We start from the raw sequence: 26,856 nt of genomic DNA on the forward strand, positions 1-26,856 counted from the left end.
TAGTGGCCGCAGGTTCCAGGCGGGGTTTGGGAGAGACAGTGGGGACCCGCCCGTTGCGTTGGTCTCCCGGAAGGGGGAGGCGAACTGTCGCCGTTTGCGGGGGACACCACTGTGGCGGAGGGCTGGCGTCGCAGGACTGCGGCGGAGGAGATAACTTCATTGAAGCCTGCTGCTACAGGTGTGTGGTCCCCTGGCTTTCCCTCTCCACGCATCGGGGAAACCTTAAGGGCCCCTCCCAGCTCTCCCGTGAGTGGTACAGCCAGCCCGAGGGAGTCAGAGGTGGTGCGGGACCCATGGTGTGGGACTGCCGCTCCCGCCAGGGCTGACTGCTGAGGTCTCTTGCACCAGCTACAGGGGAGTGGCTACCGGAGGGCAAGTAAAATTCGCTGAGGATTCTCAGCCCCAAGCTCTACAAACTTAGGGTCTGAGGGAATGGCAATCTGGAGGAGTGAGCCCAGTCGTTCATGAAAACAGGGCTCCCGGGAGCAGCAGACCTGGCCTGTAGCCAGTATTGTGGTGAGAGGGGCCTGGCTAGAGGAAAAGTGGAAGTGATTGGACACAAGAGGAGGCCCTAGGCACTCAGGATTGGAGACTCGCCCAGTCTGGGAGGAGCGGCTGCACAGTGATTGGTTCCCGCATACTGACAGGAGAGACTTGACCTGGTGGGCACAGCGCCACCTAGTGGAAGAGAAATTAATCAAACTCTAAGATGGCATTTATTAGTTTTCTTTTTATCTTTTTTCTTTTTTTTTCTTTTCTTTTTTTCTTCTTCTTTCTCTTCTAATTTTAATTTTAATTTTTTTTAATTATTATTATTAATTTTTTAAAATTTTTTTCTTTTTTAGTTCCTATTTCTTTCTTCTTTTGTCTTTTCATTTTTCTTATCCCCCCTTCCTTGAATTCTACCTGCCTACTCTCATTCTCTTTAGTGACTTCTTCCCTTCCCTTCTAATACCTTTCCTCCCAAGCATCAAATAAATTTATAGGAATAAACAGTAACTCAGCAGTCAAACAGAACAAGAAGCAACATGAGCAGCTTCAAGAAGCAAGGAAGAAAAGGAGTACAAACAATGCAGGACAGCCTAAATATTCAGGAGGACCTAGAGTCATCAGAAAAATGGTCATATAAAGACCTCAAGGAACACCTTAGACAGATGGAATGGAACCTTAAAGAGGATACAAGACAGCAAATTCAAGCAGCGAAAGAACACATTGAGAATGAATTACATAAACAGCTAAAAGAAGAAGTTAAGCATCTTTATCAGGAGATAGAGATTATAAAAAATAATCAAACAATAATTCTAGAAATGAAGGAAACGATAAACCAAATTAAAAACTCAATTGAGAGTATCACTAACAGAGTGGAGCAAGTAGAAGCCAGAACGTCAGATAATGAAGACAAAATATACCATCTTGAAAAGAGTCTAGCCAACTCAGAAAGGCTGGTAAAAAATCACGAGAAAAACATCCAAGAGTTATGGGATAACATAAAAAAACCAAACTTACGAGTCATCTGGATAGAAGAAGGTACAGAGATTCAAACCAAGGGAATGAGAGACCTGCTGAATGAGATAATTACAGAAAACTTTCCAGAAATAAAAAAGGAAACAGATATACAAATTGAAGATGCATACAGGACACCGAGCACACAAAATCACAGTAGACCAACGCCAAGACACATTGTTATGAAGATATCCAATATACAGAACAAAGAGAAAATATTAAAAGCTACAAGAGAAAGGAGACAGATTACATTTAGGGGTAAACCAATACGGTTAACAACGGATTTTTCATCACAGACACTGAAAGCAAGAAGGTCATGGAACAATGTATTTCAAACACTGAAAGACAATGGATGCCAACCAAGAATTCTGTATCCAGCAAAATTAAGCTTCAGGTATGACAACAAAATAAAAATCTTTCATGATAAACAAAAGTTAAAAGAATTTGCAGCCAGAAAACCAGCATTGCAAAGCATTTTGAGCAAAACACTACACGAGGAAGAAATGAAAAACAATAACCAAAACCATCAGTAGGAAGTGCCTCGGTAAAGACAGAGGGCGAGGGGAAAGATAATCATGGAGAAACAAACTAAATTTTTTTTTAAAAAGGATAAATAATCAAGCATGGATGGAAGTACAAACCACATATCAATAGTAACTCTGAATGTTAATGGCTTAAACTCTCCAATAAAGCGACATAGGCTGGTATTATGGATTAAAAAAACAAATCCAACAATATGCTGCCTCTAGGAGACACATCTGATTGGAAAAGACATACACAGGCTGAAGGTGAAAGGATGGGAAAAAATATACCACGCACACGGTCCTCGTAAGCAAGCAGGAGTGGCCATCCTCATATCGAATAAAATCGACTTCAAGACTAAGTTAATCAAAAGGGATAAAGAAGGTCATTATATACTGTTAAAAGGAACCATTCACCAACAAGACATAACAATTATCAATATTTATGCACCAAACAATGGTGCTGCGACGTTCATAAAACAAATTCTCCTCAAGTTCAAGAATCAAATAGAACACAACACAATAATTATGGGTGACTTCAACACACCTCTTTCACCATTGGACAGATCCTCCAAACAAAAGTTGAATAAAGAAACTATAGAACTCAATATCACAATCAATAACCTAGACTTAACTGACATATATAGAATATATCAACCATCATCAAATGGATATACTTTTTTCTCAGCAGCACATGGATCCTTCTCAAAAATAGACCATATATTATGCCATAGGGCAACCCTCAGTAAATATAAAGGGGTGGAGATAATACCATGCATTTTATCTGATCATAATGGAATGAAACTGGAAATCAATGATAAAAGAAGGAAGGAAAAATCCTACATCACATGGAAAATGAACAATACGTTACTGAATGATCAATGGGTTACAGAAGACATAAAGGAGGAAATCAAAAAACTCTTAGAGATAAACGAAAATACAGACACAACATATCGGAATCTATGGGACACAATGAAAGCAGTTTTAAGAGGAAAATTCATCGCCTGGTGGTCATTCCTCAAAAAAAGAAAAAACCAACAAATAAATGAGCTCACACTTCATCTCAAAGCCCTAGAAAAGGAAGAGCAAAACAACAGCAAATGTAGCAGAAGGATAGAAAAAATTAAAATCAGAGTGGAAATCAATGAAATTGAAACAAAAGAAACTATTGAAAAAATTAACAAAACTAAAAGTTGGTTCTTCGAAAAAATAAATAAGATCGACAGACCTTTAGCCATGCTAACGAAGAGAAGAAGAGAGAGAACTCAAATTACTAACATACGGGATGAAAAAGGCAATATCACAACAGATGCTACAGAAATACAGAAGACAATTAGAAATTATTTTGAAAACCTATATTCCAATAAAATAGAGGATAGTGAAGACATCGATAAATTTCTTAAGTCATATGATTTGCCCAGACTGAGTCAGGAGGATACACACAATCTGAACAGACCAATATCAATGGATGAAATTGAAGAAGCCATCAAAAGACTACCAACCAAGAAAAGCCCAGGACCGGATGGGTATACAGCGGAGTTTTACAAAACCTTTAAAGAAGAATTAATACCAATACTTTTCAAGTTATTTGAGGAAATAGAAAAAGAGGGAGCTCTTCCAAATTCATTCTATGAGGCCAACATCACCCTGATTCCGAAACCAGACAAAGACACCTCAAAGAAAGAAAACTACAGACCAATATCTCTAATGAACCTAGATGCAAAAATCCTCAATAAAATTCTGGCGAATCAAATACAAAAACACATCAAAAAAATTGTGCACCATGATCAAGTAGGATTCATCCCTGGGATGCAAGGATGGTTCAACATACGGAAATCAATAAATGTTATTCACCACATCAATAGACTTAAAGATAAGAACCATATGATCATCTCGATAGATGCAGAGAAAGCATTCGACAAAGTACAGCATCCCTTTATGTTCAAAACATTAGAAAAACTAGGGATAACAGGAACTTACCTCGACATTGTAAAAGCTATCTATGCTAAGCCTCAGGCTAGCATCATTTTGAATGGACAAAAGTTGAAGGCATTCCCTCTAAAATCCGGAACAAGACAGGGATGCCCTCTATCTCCATTTCTATTAAATATAGTTCTCGAAACACTGGCCAGAGCAATTAGACAGACGAAAGAAATTAAAGGCATAAAAATTGGAAAAGAAGAACTTAAATTATCACTATTTGCAGATGACATGATTCTATACCTAGAAGACCCAAAGGGGTCTACAAAGAAACTACTAGAACTAATAAATGAATTCAGCAAAGTGGCAGGATATAAAATCAACACGCATAAATCAAAGGCATTTCTGTATATCAGCGACAAAACGTCTGAAACGGAAATGAGGAAAAACACTCCATTCACAATATCCTCAAAAAAAAAATAAAATACTTGGGAATCAACCTAACAAAAGAGGTGAAAGATTTATACAATGAAAACTACAGAACCCTAAAGAGAGTAGTTGATGAAGATCTTAGAATATGGAAAAACATACCCTGTTCATGGATAGGCAGAACTAACATCATCAAAATGGCGATATTACCAAAAGTTCTCTATAGGTTTAATGCAATGCCAATCAAAATCCCAACGGCATATCTTGTAGAAATTGATAAAGCAATCATGAAATTCATATGGAAAAATAAAAGACCCAGAATAGCAAAAGCAATTCTAAACAGGAAGTGTGAATCAGGTGGTATAGCGATACCAGATTTCAAACTATATTACAGAGCAATAGTGACAAAAACAGCATGGTACTGGTACCAAAACAGGCGGGTGGACCAATGGTTTAGAATAGAGGACATAGAGACTAATCCACAAAGTTACAACTATCTTATATTTGATAAAGGGGCTAAAAGCATGCAATGGAGGAAGGATAGCATCTTCAACAAATGGTGTTGGGAAAACTGGAAATCCATATGCAACAAAATGAAACTGAATCCCTTTCTCTCGCCATGCACAAAAGTTAACTCAAAATGGATCAAGGAGCTTGATATCAAACCAGAGACTCTGCGTCTGATAGAAGAAAAAGTTGGCTCCGATCTACAGATTGTGGGGTCGGGCTCCAAATTCCTTAACAGGACACCCATAGCACAAGAGTTAACAACAAGTATCAACAAATGGGACTTAATTAAACTGAAAAGTTTTTTCTCAGCAAGAGAAACAATAAGAGAGGTAAATAGGGAGCCTACATCCTGGGAACAAATTTTTACTCCTCACACTTCAGATAGAGCCCTAATATCCAGAGTATACAAAGAACTCAAAAAATTAGACAATAAGATAACAAATAACCCAATCAACAAATGGGCCAAGGACCTGAACAGACACTTCTCAGAGGAGGACATACAATCAATCAACAAGTACATGAAAAAATGCTCACCATCTCTAGCAGTCAGAGAAATGCAAATCAAAACCACCCTAAGATACCATCTCACTCCAGTAAGATTGGCAGCCACTATGAAGTCAAACAACAACAAGTGCTGGCGAGGATGTGGAGAAAAGGGTACACTTGTACACTGCTGGTGGGACTGCAAATTGGTGCGGCCAATTTGGAAAGCAGTTTGGAGATTCCTGGGAAAGATGGGAATGGAACCACCATTTGACCCTGCTATTGCCCTTCTCGGACTATTCCCTGAAGACCTTAAAAGAGCATGCTACAGGGATACTGCCACATCGATGTTCATAGCAGCACAATTCACAATTGCTAGACTGTGGAACCAACCCAGATGCCCCTCAATAGATGAATGGATAAAAAAAATGTGGCATCTATACACAATGGAGTACTATGCAGCAATAAAAAATGACAAAATCATAGAATTTGCAGGGAAATGGACGGCACTAGAGTAGATTATGCTTAGTGAAGCTAGCCAATCCCTAAAAAACAAATACCAAATGTCTTCTTTGATATAATGAGAGCAAATATGAACAGAGCAGGGAGGAAGAGTAGGAAGAAAAGAGTAACATTACTCAGTGACATGAGAGGGGAGGGAAAGGGAGAGATGAGGAAAATTGCATGGAAATGAAAGGAGACCCTCATTGCTATACAAAATTACATATAAGAGGTTGTGAGGGGAATGGGAAAATAAACAAGAAGAGAAATGAATTGCAGTAGATGGGGTAGAGAGAGAAGAAGGGAGGGGAGGGGAGGGGAGGGGGGATAGTAGGGGATAGGAAAGGTAGCAGAATACAACAATTACTAATAGGGCATTATGTAAAATTGTGGATGTGTAACCGAAGTGATTCTGCAATCTGCATTTGGGGTAAAATTGGGGGTTCATAACCCACTTCAATCTAATGTATGAAGTATGATATGTCAAGAGCTTTGTAAAGTTGTGAACAACCAATAAAAAAAAACTTAATTTTTAAGCTAAAATTAAGCATGCAAATATCTGAAAATAACTCCAAGTCATGCACCCATCATAGGATGAGTACTAGGAATATATATAAAGTTGATATATTATCTATTTTTTTACATTTTAAATTTTATTTTGTATTCTAATTTGTTATATATGACAGCAGAATGCATTACAATTAATGTTACACATACAGAGCACAATTTTTCATATCTCAGGTTGTACACAAAGTATGTTCATACCATTCATGTTTTCGCACATGTACTTATAATGGTGTCCATCTCATTCCACCATCTTTTTTACACCCCTTGCCCACTCCCTTTCCCTCCCTCCCCTTTGCCTATCTAGAGTTCATCTAATTTTCTCGTGCTTCCCTTCCCAATCCCACTATGAATCAACCTCCTTATATCAGAGAAAACATTCAGCATTTGGTTTTTTGGGATTCACTAACTTCACTTGGCATTATCTTCTCCAACTCTATCCATTTACCAGCAAATTGCATGATTTTATTCTCTTTTATTGACTGAGTAATGTTCCGTTGTATATATGTACCACAGTTTCTTTATCCATTCATCTACTGAAGGGCATCTAGGTTGGTTTCACAGTTTAGCTATTGTGAATTGTGCTGCCATAAACATTGATGTGGCTGTGTCCCTGTAGTATGCCGTTTTTAAGTCCTTTGGGTATAAACCGAGGAGTGGGATAGCTGGGTCAAATGGTGGCTCCATTCCAAGTTTTCCAAGGAATCTCCATACTGCTTTCCAGATGGATGCAACAATTTGCAGTCCCACCAGCAATGTCTGAGTGTGCCTTTTTCCCCACATCCTCATCAACACTTATTGTTATTTATATTCTTAATAGCTGCCATTCTGACTGGAGATAAAATCTTAGAGATGTTTTGATTTGCATTTCTCTAATAGCTATAGATGCTGGAAATTTTTTCATATATTTTTTGATTGACTATATATCACCTTCTGAGAAGTGTCTCTTCAGTTCCTCGGTTCATTTGAGTTCTTTATATTCCCGAGAGATTAGTGCTCTGATGTTCAAGTGGTAAAAATTTGCTCCCAAGCTGTAGGCTCTCTAGTCACTTCACTGATTGTTTTTTTTTTTTTTTTTTTTTTTGCTGAAAAGAAACTCTTTAGTTTGAATACATCCAGTTTATTCTTTTTAAAAAAAATTTTTTTAGTTGTAGATGGACACAATACCTTTATTTATTTTTATGTGGTGTTGAGGATTGAACCCAGTACCTCATACAAGCGAAGCAAGCACTCTGCTACTGAGCCACAATCCCAGCTCCATTTATTAATTCTTGATTTTAAAATCTTGTGCTATAGTAGTCTTATTAAGGAAGTAGGGGCCTAATCTGATATGATAGAGATTAGGGGCTATTTTTTCTTCTATTAGACACAGAAGTCTCTGGTTTAATTCCTAGGTCCTTGATCCATTTTGAGTTGAGTTTTGTGTATGGTGAGAGAGAGGGGTTTAATTTCATTTTGTTGCATATGGATTTCTGGTTCTCCCAGCACCATTTGTTGAAGAGGCAATCTTTTCTCTAATGCATGTTTTTGGCACCTTTATCTAATATAACTGTATTTATGTGGGTTGGTCTCTGTGTCCTCTGTTCTGTACCATTGGACTACCAGTCTATTCTGGTGCCAATGTCATGCTGGTTTTGTTACTGTTGCTCTGTAGCATAGCTTCAAGTCTGGTATAGTCTCTTATTTTTCTAGATGAACTTCATGACTGTTTTTCTTGTTTCTATGAGGAATGTCATTGGGATTTTGATTGGAATGCATTAAATCTGTGTAGTGCTTTTGGTAGTATGGTCATTTTGACAATATTAACTCTGCATATCCAAGAGCAAGGGAGATATTTCCATCTTCTAAGGTATTCTTTAATTTCTTTCTTTACTGTTCTGAAGTTTTCGTTGTAGAGGTCTTTCATCTGTTTTGTTAGATTGATTCCCAAGGATTTTTTTTTTTTTTGAGGCTTGTAAATGGGGTAGTTTTCCTCATTTCATTTTCAAAGGATTTGTCACTGATATACAGAAATGCCTTTGATTTATCAACATTGATTTTGTATCCTGCTACTTTGCTGAATTCATTTACTAGTTCTAGAAGTTTTATGGTGAAATTTTTTGGGGTCTTCTAGGTATAGAATCATATCGTCGGCAAATAGTGATACTTTAAGTTCTTCTTTACCTATATGTATCCTTTAATTTCTTTCATCTGTCTAATTGCTCTGGCCAGTTTCAAGAACTGTTAAATAGAAGTGATGAAAGAGGGCATTCCTATTCCAGTTTTTAGAGGGAATGCTTTCAATTTTTCTCCATTTAGAATGTTGTTGTCCTGGAGCTTAACATAGACAGCTTTTACAATGTTGAGATATATTCCTGTTATCCCTAGTTTTTCTAATGTTTTGAACATAAAAGGGTGCTGTATTTTGTTGAATGCTTTTTCTGTGTCTATTGAGATGATCATATGATTCTTACCTTTAAGTCTATTGATGTGATGAATTACATTTATTGATTTCCTTATGTTGAACCAGCCTTGCATCCCTGGGATGAACCCCACTTGATCATGGTGCACGATCTTTTTGATATGTTTTTGTATTTGATTTGCCAGAATTTTATTGAGAATTTTTGCATCTATGTTCATTAGAGATATTGGTCTGAAGTTTTCTTTCTTTGATGTGTCTTTGTCTGGTTTTGGAATCAGGGTGACAATGGCCTCATAGAATGAGTTTGGAAGTGCTCCCTCTTTTTCTATTTCCTAAATTGAAGAGTATTGGTGTTAGTTTTTCTTTTAAAGGTCTTGTAGTACTCGGCTGTATAACCATTTGGTGCTGAGCTTTTTCTTGGTTGGTAGGTTTCCTATGGCATCTTGTATTTCCTCACTTGAAATTGACTTGTTTAAATTGTGTGTAACATCCTGATTCAATCTGAGCAAATCATATGAATCTAGAAATTTGTCAATGCCTTCGATATTTTCTATTCTATTGGAGTACAAGTTTTCAAAAAGAATTTCTAATTATTTTCTGTATTTCTGAAGTGTATGTTTTGATATTTCCTTTTTCATCACCTAAGTTAGTGATCTTAGTTTTCTCTCTCCTTCTCTTTGTTTGCATGGCTAAGGGTCTGTCAATTTTATTTATTTTTTTTAAAGAACTAACTTCTGTTTTGTCATTTTTTTTCAAATGTTTCTTTTGTTTCAATTTCATTGATTTCAGCTCTGATTTTAATTATTTTCCTGTCTTCTACTGCTTTTGGTGTTGATTTGTTCTTTTTCTAGGGCTTTGAGAGGTAATGTTAAGTCATTTATTTGACTTTTTCCTCTTTTAAGGAATGAACTCCATGCAATACATTTTCCTCTTAGTACTGCCTTCATAGTATTCCAGAGATTTCAATATGTTGTATCTGTGTTCTCATTCATCTCTAAGAATCTTTTAATCTCCTCTTGATGTCTTTTCCAACCATTGTTCATTCAGTAGCACATTATTTATCTCCAGGTGTTGGAGTTGCTTTTATTTTTCATTTTATCATTGATTTCTAATTTCATTCCATTAAGATCTGATAGAATGCAGGGTAATATCTCTACTTTTTTATATTTGCTAGGAATTGCTTTGTGGCATAAGATATGGTCTATTTTAGAGAAGGATTCATGTGCTGCTGAGAAGAAAGAATATCCGTTCACTGAAGGATGAGTTATTCTATATATGTCAGTTAAGTCTAAGTTATTAAGTTCTATAGTTTCTTTGTTCAGCTTTTGTTTGGTTGATCTATCAAGTGGTGAAAGAGGTGTGCTAAAGTCACCCAGAATTATGTGTTGTGGTCTATTTGACTCTTGAACCTGAGAAGAGTGTGTCTGATGAACTTAATTGCTCCATGGGGCATATAAATTTATTATTGTTATGTCTTGTTGATGAATTGTTCCCTTAAGCAGTATGAAATATCCTTCTTTAACCCTTTGATTAACTTTGCCTGAAGTCTTCTTTAATATGAGGATGGAAACCAGTTTGATTCTGCAGTCCATGTAAGTGTTATTACTTTCCCCAACCTTTTACCTTCAGTCTGTGGATGTCTTTTCCTATGAGATGAGTCTCTTGGCAGCAGCATATTTTTTTAATCCAATCTGCCAGTCTATGTCTTTTGATTGGTGAGTTTAGGCCATTAACATTCAGTGTTATTATTGAGACATGAATTGCATTTCCAACCATTTTTGTTTATTTTTCATATTTAACTTGTCTTGGTTTCTCCTTTGATTAGTTTTTCCTTTAGTGTAATACCTTCCTTTGTTGATTTTCATTGTTGTTTTCAATTCCTCTTCATGAAATATTTTGCTGAGGTGGTTCTGTAGTGCAGACTTTCAAGTTGTAAAATCTTTTAACTTCTGTTTATCATGGTTGACATCCATTTTCTTTCAGAGCTCGATATATGTTGTTCTAGGATCTTCTAGCTTTCAGGGTCTGGGTTGAAAAATCTGCACATATTCTAATCGGTTCCCCCTATATGTAATCCGATTCCTTTCTCTCATGGCTTTAAATATTCTCTCCTTATTCTGTATTTAGACATTTTCATTATAATGTGTCTTGTGTGGATCTGTTGTATTTTGTACATTTGGCATCCTGTAAGCGTCTTAAATTTGGTTTCTTCATGTTTGGAAAATTTTGATATTTTATTGAATACATTGCTCATTCCTTTGGTTTGGAACTCTATTCCTTCCTCTATTCCAATAATTCTTAAATTTGGTCTTTTATGCTATCCTATATTTCTTGAATGTTCTTATCATTTTCACTATGTGGTCCGCATTCTTTTCAATATTATATATTTTGTCTTCATTGTCTAAGGTCCTGTCTTCCAAGTGGTCTAATCTGTTGGTGATGCATTCAATTGAACTTTTTATTTGTTTTATTGTTTCATTCATTTCAAGGATTTCTGGGTTTTTTTAACCTCTATCTCCCTATTAATCTTTTGCTTCCTGTATCTGTTTATGTAGCTCTTTGTCAAAATGATCTTTTGCTGCCTGTATTTGCTATCTTATATCATCCTTTAATTCGCAGAACATTTTAATTATGTACATCCTGAACTCCTTCTGTGTAATTTCTTCTGCTGTGCTTGCCATGGATCCTAATAATGCAGTATCTTGATTTGTTTGGGGCACTTTCTTCCCTTTTCATATTGCTTGTGTGTTTTCCCTTCTAGTACTGTATATACTGGGCATTACTGTTTTTACCCTTAGGCTTATAGTGCCCCTGTCAGGATCCAATACCTCTCCTTTGAGGTGAAGTACAATGGCATCAGATCCCAATGTAAACAATATACACCCTAAAAACAAATGTTTGCTAATAAGACATGTACAGTTTGGTCACTTTGTACAGAAATGGTGAATTCAATTATTATCTATCAGCAGGTTTGTAAAAGGGTTTACAGTTTCTGATGGTAGGCAAAGAACTGGGAGTGAGGAGGAAGATGATATGCTGAGGAGGTAGGAGGTGCTGATATACAGTTGTTATATCTTAGGAAGTGTGAAAGGGAAATCTAAAGAAGATTAGTAGCAGGAAAAGGGAGAAGTAAATTTGAGTAAACATAAGTGGGAAGACAGTAGAGTATAAACACACATATATATCAAGAAAAATAAAAAATGTTAAAATAGCAGAAATTGGTGGGAAAAAAATAAAAATAAAAAAGAATGTACAACACAACTGTAATGTACTATTCAAATGTCCCAGTCCTCAAAATCCTAATTCATGCAAAGCACTTGGTTTCATATTTGTTGGGGATGTGAGAGTGGGAGAAAAAAGAGAGGAAAAGAAAAAAATAATCTTGAAAGAATAAAGGGTTGTTTTGGTTGGAGATCAATATCTTTCCTGCTTCCCTTCTGGTCCTATAGATGGAGTTGTCTGTGTTAGCTGGTATCTACACCTTCAGGATGGTGAAGAGTGTCACTGTGGCAGGTTAGTGGATGCTAGAGAGAGGGGCGTGTTAGAAACTGGGTACCTGAAGATGATGATAAAGATGACCCAAGATGGAGGCTCCTGCTTTCAGTAGTAGGATGCCAGGTCAGGTCAGGGGAACCAGGTGATGGTGTTGGATGATGAGTTCAGCCACAAGCTTTGTGGCTTGCTGTGTTGGCCGACTTCAGAGCCTGTGTGAAGTTCCTGGGTGCAGGCAGGCTACTGTCTATAGGGGACTATATCCGCTGCTGCACAGGCCCAAGATGGTGGCCACCGGGGGAGCCCCACATTGGTAGATGGGGGTCCACAGGGGTGGCGGCCAGATTTCCTACTCATGGGAAGCTACTGGGTGTTCTCCTTGGGAGCGCATCCATGATTTCTGCTCGGGTGGGTGGCCAAAAGTTCTTTGAGGGTGCTGCAGCAGCTGCTGATGGTCTCGCTTGGGCGGTAGTCCTGTGTGAGTGAGTAGTTGGGAGACCTACTCTGAGGCTGAGGCCTGGAGCCCTGGACAGGCATGGTGCTTCCTGTGCAGGGGGCAGGAATATCGTTCGCAGAGAAGCTGTATTCTAAGTACTTGAATCCCAGGTCATGGTGCGACACAGAATGCTGCCTCCCTCTGGCCTGCCATCTTGGATCCCCTCCTCAACATATTATCTTTAAGAACTATAGTTGGAGATATGTATAAAAATTTTTTTCCAATTGAGACCTTATATGAATATATATTTTAAAAGATGCAGAGAAGGTTAAAATTGAGAATTGAAAAGTGGTTTCTACAAGAGCTATTGAAGGCAAGGATTTGAAAAATCTTGCTGGGTGGAGTGGTGCACACCTATAAATTCAAGCTACCAGGAGTCTGAGGCAGGAGAATTGCAAGTTCAAGGCCAGCCTCAGCAAGTGAGTGAGACTTTGTCTCAAAATAAAATTTTAAAAGGACTGATATGTTGCTCAGTGGTAGAGTACCTGTGGGTTCAATCCCCAGTGCTCCAAAAAACAAAAACAAAAACAAAAAGCAAAACAAAAAACCCTTATTATCTTTAGTCCTCAACATAGTACCTTGGAAGGTACTTAATAGACACTTAAAAAAGTCTTAGAAAATGTTTTGTTATTGCATTTTTATGTTTGCTTTTAAATTGTTTAAAATGTATACATGGTTCCAAAGTCAAAGACATAAACAAGATGAGACATTTAACTTACACCCCTGTTGCCTCCTCTGGTCTTATCCCTCCTCAAAATCACTGGTTTTATTATTTTGATTTCTGCATTATTTCTTTTCAAATACCCACACTTTTTCATACACAAAAAATACACACTACACAAACTCAAATGCACCCTTTTCCCCCACCTTATATATTTTGGAGGTCACTCCATAGCAATGTAGCTTTTTTACAGCTACATTGCATTGCAGACTTGAAAGTATATTTCAATTTTTTCTTGTAAAAATCATACCACAATACGCATTTTTTCATGTATATAATTTCATATATAGTTTCTCAGTATATATGGTTTATCTTTGGGTAGATCCCACTTGGCCAAAGTGAAATATACACAAATTTTTGCTAAGTATAACCACATTCCTCTCTCCAAGGATTGTACCACTGTGCATGCCCACCAGCAAAATGTTGTTTCCCCAAGCATCTTATCTATCTTCAGAGTTTTTAATAGATTTGATTTTTTCACTGCAGGGTTTTTCAAGATCTCTATGACACACAATCTGTTTCACTGTTGGCAATTCACAATATGCTCAGGATAGATTTCAAACAGTTCTTTAACAAAAATGAATTTTTAGTGTAAAATAATTAACTTATGAAAACAAACACCACAAGGCATGCAGCCTGTATTTTGCTTTCAACAATGAAGCAATGATGTTGCAGGTCTTTTACTTTGCCTTCTGCCCTTGAGGAAATAATTCAGCCTCAAGGATTCAACCAAGGGCTCTACAGAACTTGAATCCAAGTTCAAGGCTCATCATCAACATGCAGTTGTGTTCTTCATTCATTTTTGCCACTTTGAATTAATTCTCTCAGTTATTCAGGCCTTATGGTTTTATTATTTTTGGTTCTCCTCTCTTTTACTTAATTATCATGATTTCTTACTTTTTTAAATTAAGTACAAAGTACTTAAAATCATGACTGGTATAGAGTAAATACCTTCCTGAGACATTATTCTTACAGAACATGGGAGAAACTGACTTTTAAAATTCCTGCACTACTATGCAGTGCAATGAATAAGTTAACCACTTCTTCAAACTTCAACCATCACTTACTTAATGATTGGTCTATAAAGTTAATGCTTACCTGGATCAAAATTATCACCAAATATTCTCTTGGCAGGAATCTTCAGGGCCATAGCAGGAAATTGCTTCTTCAACTAAAATTTTAAAAAGTAGTATCACATGAACTAATTTTTTAGGTCTTCTAGTAATGCATACACTAAAACCCAAAACAATCTGATTTCAAATAAAATTCACCATAAGACACACTTAACTATATGATCATATTATGTGTAATATTAAATCATTCCAATAAAATACCACAGATTTACCATCCTATTTTGTCCCAATAAAACACATAGTATTTGTGTGACCTTGGATAAGTTACTCAACATCCATGTGCCTCAGTTTTCTTGTAGAAACTCAGCAGAGGAGATCTGTACCAGTGATGGGTCTCCATGAGGTTTCATGACTTTATCAGCTGGTGATTAATTAGTTGGGGTATTAATATTTGAGGATCTTTAAGCAAAAAGATAAAGCTTACTTTGGATATCTTATTGCATGATTACTTTTATTCTCTTCTTCATGAAGCACCCATCCTTAAACTTTTTATAGAAGAATTTTCTAAACTCCCACTAAGCTACAACTCTACTAGACCAGGTTTAACCTGACCTCTATAGTTTCAAAGAATACAAATGATATCATTCTCCTAGTTTTTTCTTTGCCCCTCACCATAGAAGGCAGAATTAAAAAGCAGTTATGTTAAAAAAGAGACAAAGAAAATGATGAAATAAGAAAAAACCCCCACTGGGCATGGTGGTGCACATATGTAATCCAGTGACTCAGGAGGTTGAGGCAGGAGGATCGTAAGTTCAAACCCAGCCTCAGAAACTCAGTGAGGCCCTGAGCAACTCAGTGAGACCCTATCTCTAAATAAAATATGAAAAAGGGCTGGTAATATGGCTCGGTGGTTAAGCACCCCTAGGTTCAATCTCTGGTACACAAAAAGAAAAAACCAAAAAATAAAAAGGAAGAGGAATATAAGAGAAATGAGATGGATGATTAAAATCTGAAGTGTACTGTGTGTGTGAGATACTACTGTCATATTACTTTCACCAAAGAATAACTTAGCTATTTTAATGGGTACAGTGAGATTAATATAGATCTCAAAAAAAATGCTATGTAGATAGCAGGTATACAAGAGCTTTAGTGGGTATTTTAACAGGTATTTTACATCTCACCGTTCAGCCCTTGCCCAGGCTCCAATGTAAACCATATCTTAAAAAAACACTAAAAATGTACAAAGGATATCCCATATACAAACTCTATTGTTAAAAGAATCTCAATATCCTTTGACTAAGCAATATTTGAAACTATATAGATATTTCAGTTGCACAGATATTAAAGAAAATAATACAAAGAAAATACAGTAAAATGTATTTATGGATTTTTGCAGTACCAGGGATTGAACCCAGGGCCTCATGCATGCTACCTAAGTACTCTACTATGGAGCTACATCCCCAGCCTGATGGCTGACTTTAAAGTTTAATGTAGTTTTACTTTCCTCTATTATATAGACTTGCTAAGATCATGTATTAATTTTGCATAGGAACAAATACCATTTAAAAATTTCAATATTATTAAGTTCAGTTTCAATTAGGATGTCATCTGAATGTTATTTGGAACAAATACAAATACAGTGAAATGCTAAATGAGATAAAATCATAAGTCTTAATTTTCATTACTTAATGAATAATGGGAAGTTCTATAGACAGACACTGTTCTGGCCCATTTAGGAAATAATGTGTCTCTTAATGGAGATATGCTTAATTTCCCTCATTAAAAAAAAATTCTTATGCTGGGCATGTAGCTCAGGGGTAGAGCACAAGCCTAGCATGTGCAAGGCCCTAAGGTTCAATCCCTGGCTCTGAAAAATGAAAGAGAGAGAAAAAAAGAAAAGAAAAATGTCTAAAAAAAATCTTGTAACTAGTAACTTACATATTTATATGTTTCAGGAACCAGGGTTAAGAAATTTTAAAAATTATCATCCTATATATATAATACAGAGGATGTCTAATAATTTTCCACTTATTAAACAACACTGGAAAACCTCATTATTATGAGGACATAAAGAACTGAAACTTGGAATCTGAGGTATAGTTGTATTTTTGGTTTTGTTTTTGATACTGGGGACTAAACCTATAAGTGCTTTACTCCTGAGCTACACCTCCAGCTTTATTTATTTATTTATTTATTTTTTTGAGACAGATTCTCGCTAAGTTTCCAAGGATCTTTCTAAGTTGCCAAGGCTGGCCTCAAACTTGCTATCTTCCTGCCTTAGCCTTCAGAGTCTTTGGGCACCACTATGCTTGGCCACAATTGCTTTTTACTTGACTGAAGCAAAGTTTGGAACTCACAGCTGCCCTAATCTGGAGATGAACTAAGGCATTCTTGTCCTCCACATAGATCTTTCAAGGCAACAACCCCCATCCACATCAGTACTTGGTGGTATTGAGCCTGATGAGTTACAATGATGCTGCTGTTTTGCTGTCTACTTTAGAAAGTTTGTACAACTCCAAACATTATTATTATGAATATTCTTTACTGTCTGAATTATGAATATATAAAAATCAGGTTTTAGTTACTTAGGTAGTCAGTGGTCTCTTAGCTTTCACTATCAAAATACACTCTACTGCCATGTATATCTAAAAAGAACATATTTTTTAAAAACCCACTTAAAAAGAATATCACCCACCAAGTATCTAAAAGAAAATTAATACTCATTTCAGTTGTTTTAGCTACTTAAAATCTGGACTCTAAAATGGCTGGGCATAGTTATATATGCCTATAATCCTAATAACTCGGGAAGCCGATGCAGGAGGATTATAAATTCAAGGCCAGCCCAGGTAACTTAGTGCGACCCTGACTCAAAATAATAAAAAGGGATGGGGGTAGGGGTACTGTGAATGTGTCTCAATAATAGAGTTCCTCCGGGTTCAATCCTTAGTACAGCAACAACAAATAAACAAAAAACTCTGGCTGGGCATGGTAGTGCACACCTGTAATTCCAGCAACTTGGGAGGCTGAGGAAGGAGGACTGCAAGTTCCAGGCCAGCCTCGGCAATTTAGTGAGATCCTCAGCAACTGGGTGAGACCTTGTTCAAATTAATAAATAAAAAATAACTGGGGATATGGTGATGTGGCTCCATGGCACTTCTGGGCTCAATCCACAATACAAAAAACCCAACCAACCAAAAAACAACAATACAAAAAACACAACAACCCTAGAACCTAAGACTTATCCCTAACTAAAAATAACATATGGAAAGAGGGTGGGCTCAAGACAGACTTTCAGATCTAAAGCTTATAACTGGGCAATTACTCAACAGAAATACCATGATTATTTGGTATGAAGGATTTTTCTAATAGTCTCCGACAGTAAAATATATATAAGCTATTCAACAGTTTATTTGGAATTGCTCAACAGTCCTCTCTGCACCCTTATTTGTAAGAATTCCTGTTAGGATGCTTTTTAAGAATCCCTTACCCTTTTCTGCTTTTCTGATACATGTTAGTATTAATTTATTCACTCCAATAAATCTTTGGGGGTTTTTCAAGGTGTTTTAAGTAGAATCTTGTAGACTATTACTTACAGTGTTGTAAAGTTTGTCAAACTCTGCATATCTCCTGAAGACAAACCATTCACTCCTCCCTACAGAGACCAGAACTTTATAAACCTGCAGATATAAAAATAACATTAATTTAAGAAATCTTAACTGCAAAAACCCCCATTAGTTAAGTTTGTAAAAATGTCTTTATACTTGCAAAACTGGTATTAAGATTAATGTTTACATATTATTCTCAAGCACATAAGCATACCAACTGAAATGTTAATCTTATCAAGAGGTGATTATTTTTTAATGTTATGAAATATTGCTGTAATTTTTAGAAAATAACATACAAATATTCATTATTTGGATCTACTGAATTCTGACATTTTGCCAGTCTTGCTTCAGGTTTTTCTCAAGAGTATAACATCACATGTACTGAATATTATAAAATTTATAAAGAATTTTTGAAAGTAATGCTAGAAATTATCAAGTACTTTCAAAAGTAATGCCTGGCACAGAGTAAACACTAAACTATTATTATTCTTTTTTGCAGGCCATCTTTTATGCAGTACTCTTTAAATTAAGAGTTTGTACTCAGATTTTCTAATATCATCTTACATGGGCTTAACATTTTCATAATACATGATCCCATAACTATAATCAACAATCCTATGAAGTTATCAGAACAAAAATTATTAACCTCCACTACAGAGAGAAAGTGAGAGCCAACAAGTTAAATAACTTGCCCAAGTTCATAGTCTTAAATGAACAACATAAAACTCAAGATAAAAATCTAAACCTTCTATTCTCTATGTAACAGAACCAGTATCAAATCATCAATAGTTATAGAATGAACTCTCTTAATTCACCCATAGATACTTTCAGAACATAATTCCACATATTGTGATGAATTATGAGAGAAGAGTTTAGGACCCCAAGGATTTTGTATAATTTCTAAAGGAAAAATAACAAGAATCCAGGTATATGATGAAAGGCTGGGTGATGTAGGACCTGGTTTATCAATTGTATTATCTTATAGTGATGACAAGAAATATAAGTTGCTTTTGAGATTGACGATATTTCATATGGCTTGTTAGACAACTTAAAAGAGAAACTTTATCTCAGAAGACAATAACACAAATGAATACAAACTCTCCTTTCCCATGAAAGATAGGTAACCTATATCCACAAGTTCACCTTAGATAATACTGTAAGAAAAGCAACAATCTGATATTTTATGTGATTATGTTATAGAAATTCTGTAGTATTATTAATATAGAGACACATTCACAGGGCCACAGTTTCACTGAAGGACCCCAAAATATAAAGCCTTCTGTGAGGGGATACAGCATCAACTGGAAAGTGAAGTCAAGTCATTGGTATCAGTCACCTGGACAAGAGACATATATCACTCAGAGGGAAAGAAAAGCACTTGGGTACAACATCACTTACAGGTGATCCAGTTCTTAAATTATTAACTAACAGTATGGTTATAGACAAGTGCTTATTAAGTAAGTTCTAATAAAGGCACTGAGTTGTCTTAGAGGGAGTTACTGGGTAACACTCTCCCCATAGAAAGAGTGCAGAAGTAAAGGGCAGAAGACCTAGTCAAGATGCCAGTGAAGCTAAGATCAGATTATGTGTGATACAGCACATAGGATCAGATAGGCCTGGGAAGAGCACTGCTATGGAAGGACAAAAACCTTAAGTTTATCTTAAATTCTTTTATTTTGGTACCGGGAATTGAACCCAGGGGTGCTTAAATGAACATGAGGTGTTAAATTAACCACTGAGCCACATCCCAAGCCCTTTTATTCTTTATTTTGAGACAGGGTCTCACTAAATTGCTGAGGCTGGACTTGAATCTGCAGTCTTCCTGCCTTAGCCTCCAGGTGACTGGGATTACAGGAACGTACCACCATATTCAGCAAGCTTCTTAAAAAAAAATTTTTTTTATGGTACTGGGGATTGAACTCAGGGGCACTCAACCACTGAGCCACATCCCCAGACCTTTCTTGTTTTTTTGTGGGGTACTGGGGATTGAATTCAGGGACACTCGACCACTAAGTCACATCCCCAGTTCTATTTTGTATTTTATTTAGAGACAGGGTCTCACTGAGTTGCTTAGCATCTTGCTTTTTGCTGAGGTTGGCTTTGAACTCGCAATCCTCCCGTCTCAGCCTTGCAAGCCGCTGGGATTACAGGCGTGTGCCACGGGGCTTGGCCCAGGCTCTTAAATTCCTATGCTGATTTCCTGGTGAGGACAGTAGTCCCTAGAAATGTCAGGTGGCCTCCCCTGGCTCCCAGGTACAGCCAAGAACAGAACCACTCTAGGTTCCAGGCTAGAGTGGATCTGCAGCAGATATATTTACAGGAAATAAGGTCTTGTGAAATTATTAACTAACAGTATGGTTATAGACAAGTGCTTATTAAGTAAGTTCTAATAAAATAACAAGCAAAAAACATTTAAAATTTAAAAAATACTTCTATTGGAAAAAAGCAGGATTTCACAGAAACAATACAATACTTATTGTAATACGAAATTATTTTTATTTGAGTATTTACTTGGTCTGTCTTTCCTCACCAGAATTTAAGTTCTTGAGAGCTAGAGCTGTGTTACCCATTGAATCTCTAGTGCCTTGAAGATTCCTGGCATAACACAGAATTCACCAACAGTTTGTCAAGTGGATAAATGAAAATATAATGTAGACTTGGTTTAAGTCAAGACATACTAGAATGCAATGCATGAATCTATGGGAGTTACATAAAAGATGAGAAGAGTGTAAAAATATTATTGAATACTCAGTAACACAAGGTCTATTTTTGTTCTACAGGCATCTGGACTTGCTGAAGCTGAACAGAGAGTCTGTGTCGGATGAGGAGGGGTCTATCTGAGCTCATTAGAATCAAGTTTCTTGAGGACTGAGGACAGCACTATTGTGACCCAGTAACTAATACATGAACTTAGTACTATTTTCACCCAACAAATACTTACTAAACATCTACTATCTCTGTTATAGGGGATGGTAAAACAATAGTAAGGGAAGTTCTTGCTTCAAAGTACCTTGATTCTGGCAGGCAAAGCACATGTAAATAAATGCCAAAAGTCAGGTGATGATTACAGCTATTAAAGAGTTATTAATCAGGACAGAGTGAAAGGGAGTTTGGGGTGGGGTTTGAAGGTGCTATTTTATATTTTAAGAGACCAGAAAAAGTCTCTGTAATGAGGCAACATTTGGGAATCTGAAGAAATAAATGAACATGGTGATTTGGACAAGGCTTCTGAGAACTCAGAGCACATGTGGGCACAGCTAGGTAAGAAAGTTGCTGAAGTCTTCCTTGACCGTTTCTCAGAAAACATGGAAATACCTATACCCTGAAAAATCAAAGGACATCTGACACAACCTACAGCCCACACTTTCAATGTTATGAATTTCTGTCTAACTTGGCAGGAGGTAAAGTCCCTGAAGCAGAGAATGGCCCAAAGGTAAAAATAAGAAGAGGGAAGGAAAAAAACTTGCACACACTTCCCTACTTTACCCAAGGTTTATTAACCCTTGTTTACCTTCATTGTGATATTAGTAAAAATGTGTTTAAATCATGTGTAATAAATGCACACTGTTTAAGATACCACTGCAATATAGAGGCTGACAGCACACATGAAAAGAGGTAAATGGCCTCCAATCTCTCTGCTCTGGCATTGATGCAGGAGGTGGGAGGTGTGTTTGTTTAGTAAAGAACAGAGAGCAGAGAGGCTGTTTCTTTTCTCCCTTTCTTGGGAGAAAGCCACCATTTGGGAGCACCTAGCCCACACAGTTAAAAAGGCAGAGTGTAGTGTTCAGATGAAGGGTTTAGTTTAACTCTTCAGCTTTTCTCATCTCCCATGTGACAGGCACTCTGAACTGAAAATTGCTTGTCATGGGGCTCAACTGGCAGGGGTCAGGTGAAACCCTCATTGGAGGCTGGGAGGGACTACTGAGTCAAGAGCAGGAAAGAACATGTCACAGCCTTAGGAGGTTCTTTGGCTACTGAGAACCAAAGCACTGAGTCAGTAGAGGCCCCTTTAGGACCCTGGCCAAGCCAAAAAAGGAGAGATCCCAAGTTAGTCCATCAATTGCAGATACCAGCAACAGAGCTGATAAAATGCCCAGGGCTATATGATGTCGGCCACATCTGGATATGTGCTAGACCAGCCATTCCACAGCTAGAACAGCAAAGATCTACAGGGATGACCAGAATACAAGAGCCTTCTCTAGGTTACCATGAAATTAGTCATCTACTCAATTAATACTGTGAAAGGAGATACCCTCCTGCCCATAAGTCAAGATGACAACCTGGAGAAGTATATCAAAATAAGAAAAAAGAGCAGAATTAACACAACCTGGGCATTTTTACCTAGATCAAAATAAGTGTTAAACAGATCTAAGTTGTTAAATTAATTTCTTACCACTACTCAGCAGAGGGGACTTTATACGACTAGATCACTTAGATAAGATAAATGACTTTTTTTTTCAGAAGGGTAGGAGATATCTGTATATACTAACTGGACTACTGGAAATAAATACAATATTGTATGTTTCATTATGTTAATTTAAAAATCGGTTATTCTCTATTGTATACTAACAACAGGAAATATTCATTGTGCTTATTCTTTATAAAGCTATATAACAGATACTACAGTATTAAAAAATAAAATCAGAAGTGGGTTTTGCTTTTAAGATGAAAAAAAGGACATCTGATACAACAATATTAAAAATAAAACAAAGTAATAAATGTCATAGGAAAGATACTACGGAAACTTCATGACAGAAATTCTTAACATGGATCAACAACACCTGACAGCATACATAAAATTATCAGTATGTAGACCAGTATGTATGCTCACATACATTTTCTTTTTCTTGGTACTGAGAATTGAACTCAGGGGCACTTAACCACTGAGACATATCTCCAGCCCTCTTTCATATTTTATTTAGAGACAGGGTCTCACTTAGTTGCTTAGGGCCTTGCTAAATTGCTGAGGCTGGCTTTGAACTTGCAATCCTCCTGCCTCAGCCTCCCAAGCTGCTGGGATTGTAGGTGTACACCACCGCACTAGACCACACACATATACATTTTCTGATAAAGAGGGTCTGAGATAGTTTTGTATGGTTCTCCAAGGAAATGGGAAAACAGGTAAAAATATGCATTAAAGAAGGAAGTTTTATTTTTGTTATAATAGCAGGGCAGATTCTATGGAGGACACATCATTCAAAAGAAATAAAATCTGGATATTCAGAAATGGGGGAAAGAGAAACATTCTAGCTTAGGGAAGAACAAAAGCGGAAATGGAAATATAACAAAATTTTTCCCATATGCTGTATGTTACATACTTACAGTAAACCTCTTCTTTTTCTCTCTGTGTTCATCAGAGCTGGGAATGCTTACACTTGGGCAGTTTTCCTTGTAGTCCATGATATAATTTCTTTGCGTTTAAATGACTCAAAAGGGCACCAAAAAAACCAAAAAATGAGTCCGAAGAAATAATCAACAGAGGATGAGCACAATTAACTAATCCAAAATATGAAAACTCTTGAAGTAATGTTCAAATTCCATCATGCAACCTTAACCGACAGGGGGAAAAAAAAAAGAATTGATTAGCAAGATAACTTTAAAATGTTATTAAGATTTGTCATTCCTTGTAAATAGGACCCATTTGATGTTTATTCTGGCAGAAATTTATAAATCTCAGCCCAGGTTAGAGATTTAGTTCCTATTGTGTTACTAGCACTAAACCACAATCAAGCATTTGTATCCTATCTACCTTCCTTTCCACTGGAAATTCCAGGAGTCTATACGCTGCAGTTCGTGTGGACTAAAGTTTAATTCTCACGAAAGGAGTTCTGGTTGGATGATCAGAGCCTTGCCTTCCTGTCACAGTAGTCTGCTGTGCTACTGGTTAATATTGAAGCACGTAGAGAAAGAGACTCCTCTACAGGTAGCAGGGATGAGAGGGGGAAATGGTTATGAGCCATCCTACAAACTATGACTTTCAGATTTTGTATCAGGTCAAACCAGTGATGTGACTGCTGAACAATTCAGATTACAATCCTGTTTGGTAGGTAACTATTCCCATCTTACTAGTAAGAAAACAGAGTCACAAAGAGAATAAATAATTTGCACATCTAGAATTTTGACCCAGCCTGTTTGGCACCAGAGTCCCAACTCATAAACTGGATGAAGGGCTGTGGCTGTGGCTCAGTGGTAGCGCATTTGCCTGGTATGTGTGAAACACTGGGTTTGATCCTCAGCACCATGTATAAATAAATAAAGGTCTATGAACAACTAAAAAAAAGTTTAACAAAAAAATTGGATGAAGCCAGAGATGCACATCTATAATCCCAACAATTTGGGAGGTTGAGGCAGGAAGATCACAAGCTCAAGGCCAGTGTTGGCAACTGAGTGAGACCCTGTCTCAAAATAAAAAAAATTAAAATCAGTGGGGATGTGGCTCAGTGATAGAACACTCCTGAGTTCAATCCCCAGAACTGAGGGGGGGGGGAGGGAAATCCAACACTGTGGATGATTCTTATGCACTGAATTAGTGATCAGAGACATTATAGTAGATCTTCACACAAAACAAATACAATATGCTAATATCATTCCACCCTTGAACAAAGGGCTTGATATGTCACACTAATGTCACCTTTGTTACACAGAGCAGACTATACTTTCCACTGACACCAAATAATATCTTTTAAATGGTCTGTATGCCTGGATAATTTCCCTGGATCAGTTTAATCTGAGGGTCCCGTGACCTACCATAGCTCACTCTTTACCAGCAAGCAGCAAAAGGGAATCTGAGGGGGAAGATTATAAGCTACACTATTCACACATGTCCCTCGAGAATGTGGGATTTAGGGTCATAGGTCCCACTAGTACTTAATTTTATATGAATTTAAACATTTGTGCCTTTTGTGCTGTAACTCACAGCAGAATTACAGGAAAACATCAGGCCTCGGGCCTTCCCTTTGGAAGGGACAATAAAATACCACATTGAGTGGCATCAGGAATGAAGGATGGGGAAAGAGTTGAAAAAGCTGTTCCATACAAAGCGCCCAGAGGACATGTAAAATTACAGGTAGAGCAGGCAGTTAAATGTAGAAGCCTAAGGGAAATCTATTATCCTTCCATAGGTTATAAGATGGGATACTAACTCAGAAGTGATACTAATGCCAAATGTGGCCCACCAGAGTGGGACTCCCAGAGATGAAGGTGGCCCTGATAACTCAAGTGGGTCCAATGAAACCATAAGCCTACCTTGTGTTTATTTTCCTAGTCCTATAAATTTTAGTGGAAATCAATATAATAGTAACTGGCTCAAATCCCCACATTGGCTCCCTGCCCTATGTCATAAATTTTATTACAGGAGAAAGGACCATGTAGAAGCCTCTGACAAGCATCAAGAGAAGAATAAGAGTTGTAGACCCCCCAAGGGTTTGACAACTACTGTCAATTTGATTACAAGCCTAAAGCCCTTAAAACTATTTTCCTTGCTCCAACTAAAAAAATAACAAAAAATTATACCATATCACTCTGAGCTCAGAAATCAGTACCACCGTCAAAAACTGGAAGGGTGTTAAATGCAAGGGTGTTAAATCACACCATATTCCCATTTAACTAGCCTATTTACCAGAACCAAAGCCAGAAACATCCTAGAACATGACTATGGTTTACCATAAATTTAATCAGGTAGTAATTCCAATTACAACTGCAATTCTAGATGTGATATTTTGGGCTGAAGAAAATCAGCACAACCCCTGATATCTGATATGAGACTCTTGCCCTGGCAAATCCATTCTTTTCTCACAACATCAGCAAGGACAATGAGTTAGTTTGCCACAAATACCTAATCCCTTTTGCTGTTTAACCTGAGGGTCAGGTGTGAATTGTCATAATAAAACAGTCTGGAGGGCTGTGACCTTTTTTAGATCACCACACTGGTCTACTACATTATGGCATTGCCTTAATTGGACCTAAAGAACAAAAAGTAGCAAGTACCCTGGACACTTGCATAAACACATAAACAAGAGAAGGGATGGGAGAAAAATACCATGGAAGTTCAGGAATCTCCGAATCAGTGGTTTTTAGGGTTTCACTGGTCTGAGGCAGAATGTCTAATCTCAAGTCAGAGAAACAGTTATACCTTGCACAGCTTAGCTGAGAAGCAGGAAAAACAACTGGATGCTTCCTATTTGGACACGATGTTCTGACCCATCTATTGGAAAAACCATGAAGTTGTTAGTTTTTATTGAAGTCTGTTCAAAGAGAGGGTTCTGTAACAACGAAAACTGCTCTAACCATTGAGTCTCTGCCTTAGCACACCCAACAGTATGAGAAATGACCTAATAGAAATGGATTTGTTAAGGGGCCCGTGATAAACATCAGGAGACTAAGGTGTAAAGATCTCTTAGGGTTTGCCAACAACTACTATCCATTTGATTCCTGACTTGCTACTAGGCTCTGGTAGAGATTAGACAGCTGGCTATAAAAAACCAAGAAACTGGGTAACAAGAACATTTATCATGAACAGAGCATTATTTGATTCTCCAAATCATAAAATTGGATATGCACAGAATTCTACTCAGTGTAGTAAAAGCAAGACCAGGTGTGAGCAGGTTTGGATGGCACATGTGAGCTGCAGAGATAAAT

General features: G+C 37.1%; 1 protein-coding gene across 10 annotated transcripts in view; it reads right to left on the reverse strand.

Annotated features, from left to right (window-relative positions):
* Positions 1-26,856, reverse strand: part of SGK3 (serum/glucocorticoid regulated kinase family member 3) — a 127,387-nt gene that overhangs the window by 40,591 nt on the left and 59,940 nt on the right. For 9 of the 10 annotated variants that reach the window (XM_081266539.1, XM_081266530.1, XM_081266532.1 and 6 more), the window contains 3 exons: positions 23,542-23,768; positions 18,208-18,291; positions 14,640-14,712 (listed from right to left, as the gene is read on the reverse strand). In XM_081266539.1, the coding sequence (XP_081122665.1) occupies positions 14,640-14,712; positions 18,208-18,291; positions 23,542-23,619 (235 nt within the window). In that variant the 5' untranslated portion in view covers positions 23,620-23,768. The remainder of the gene's footprint in view (positions 1-14,639; positions 14,713-18,207; positions 18,292-23,541; positions 23,769-26,856) is intronic. The other variant, XM_081266531.1, reaches the window with a different exon arrangement.

The sequence above is a fragment of the Spermophilus citellus genome (assembly GCF_964194105.1).
Source record: "Spermophilus citellus genome assembly, chromosome: 14".
Taxonomy (NCBI): Eukaryota; Metazoa; Chordata; class Mammalia; order Rodentia; family Sciuridae; genus Spermophilus; species Spermophilus citellus.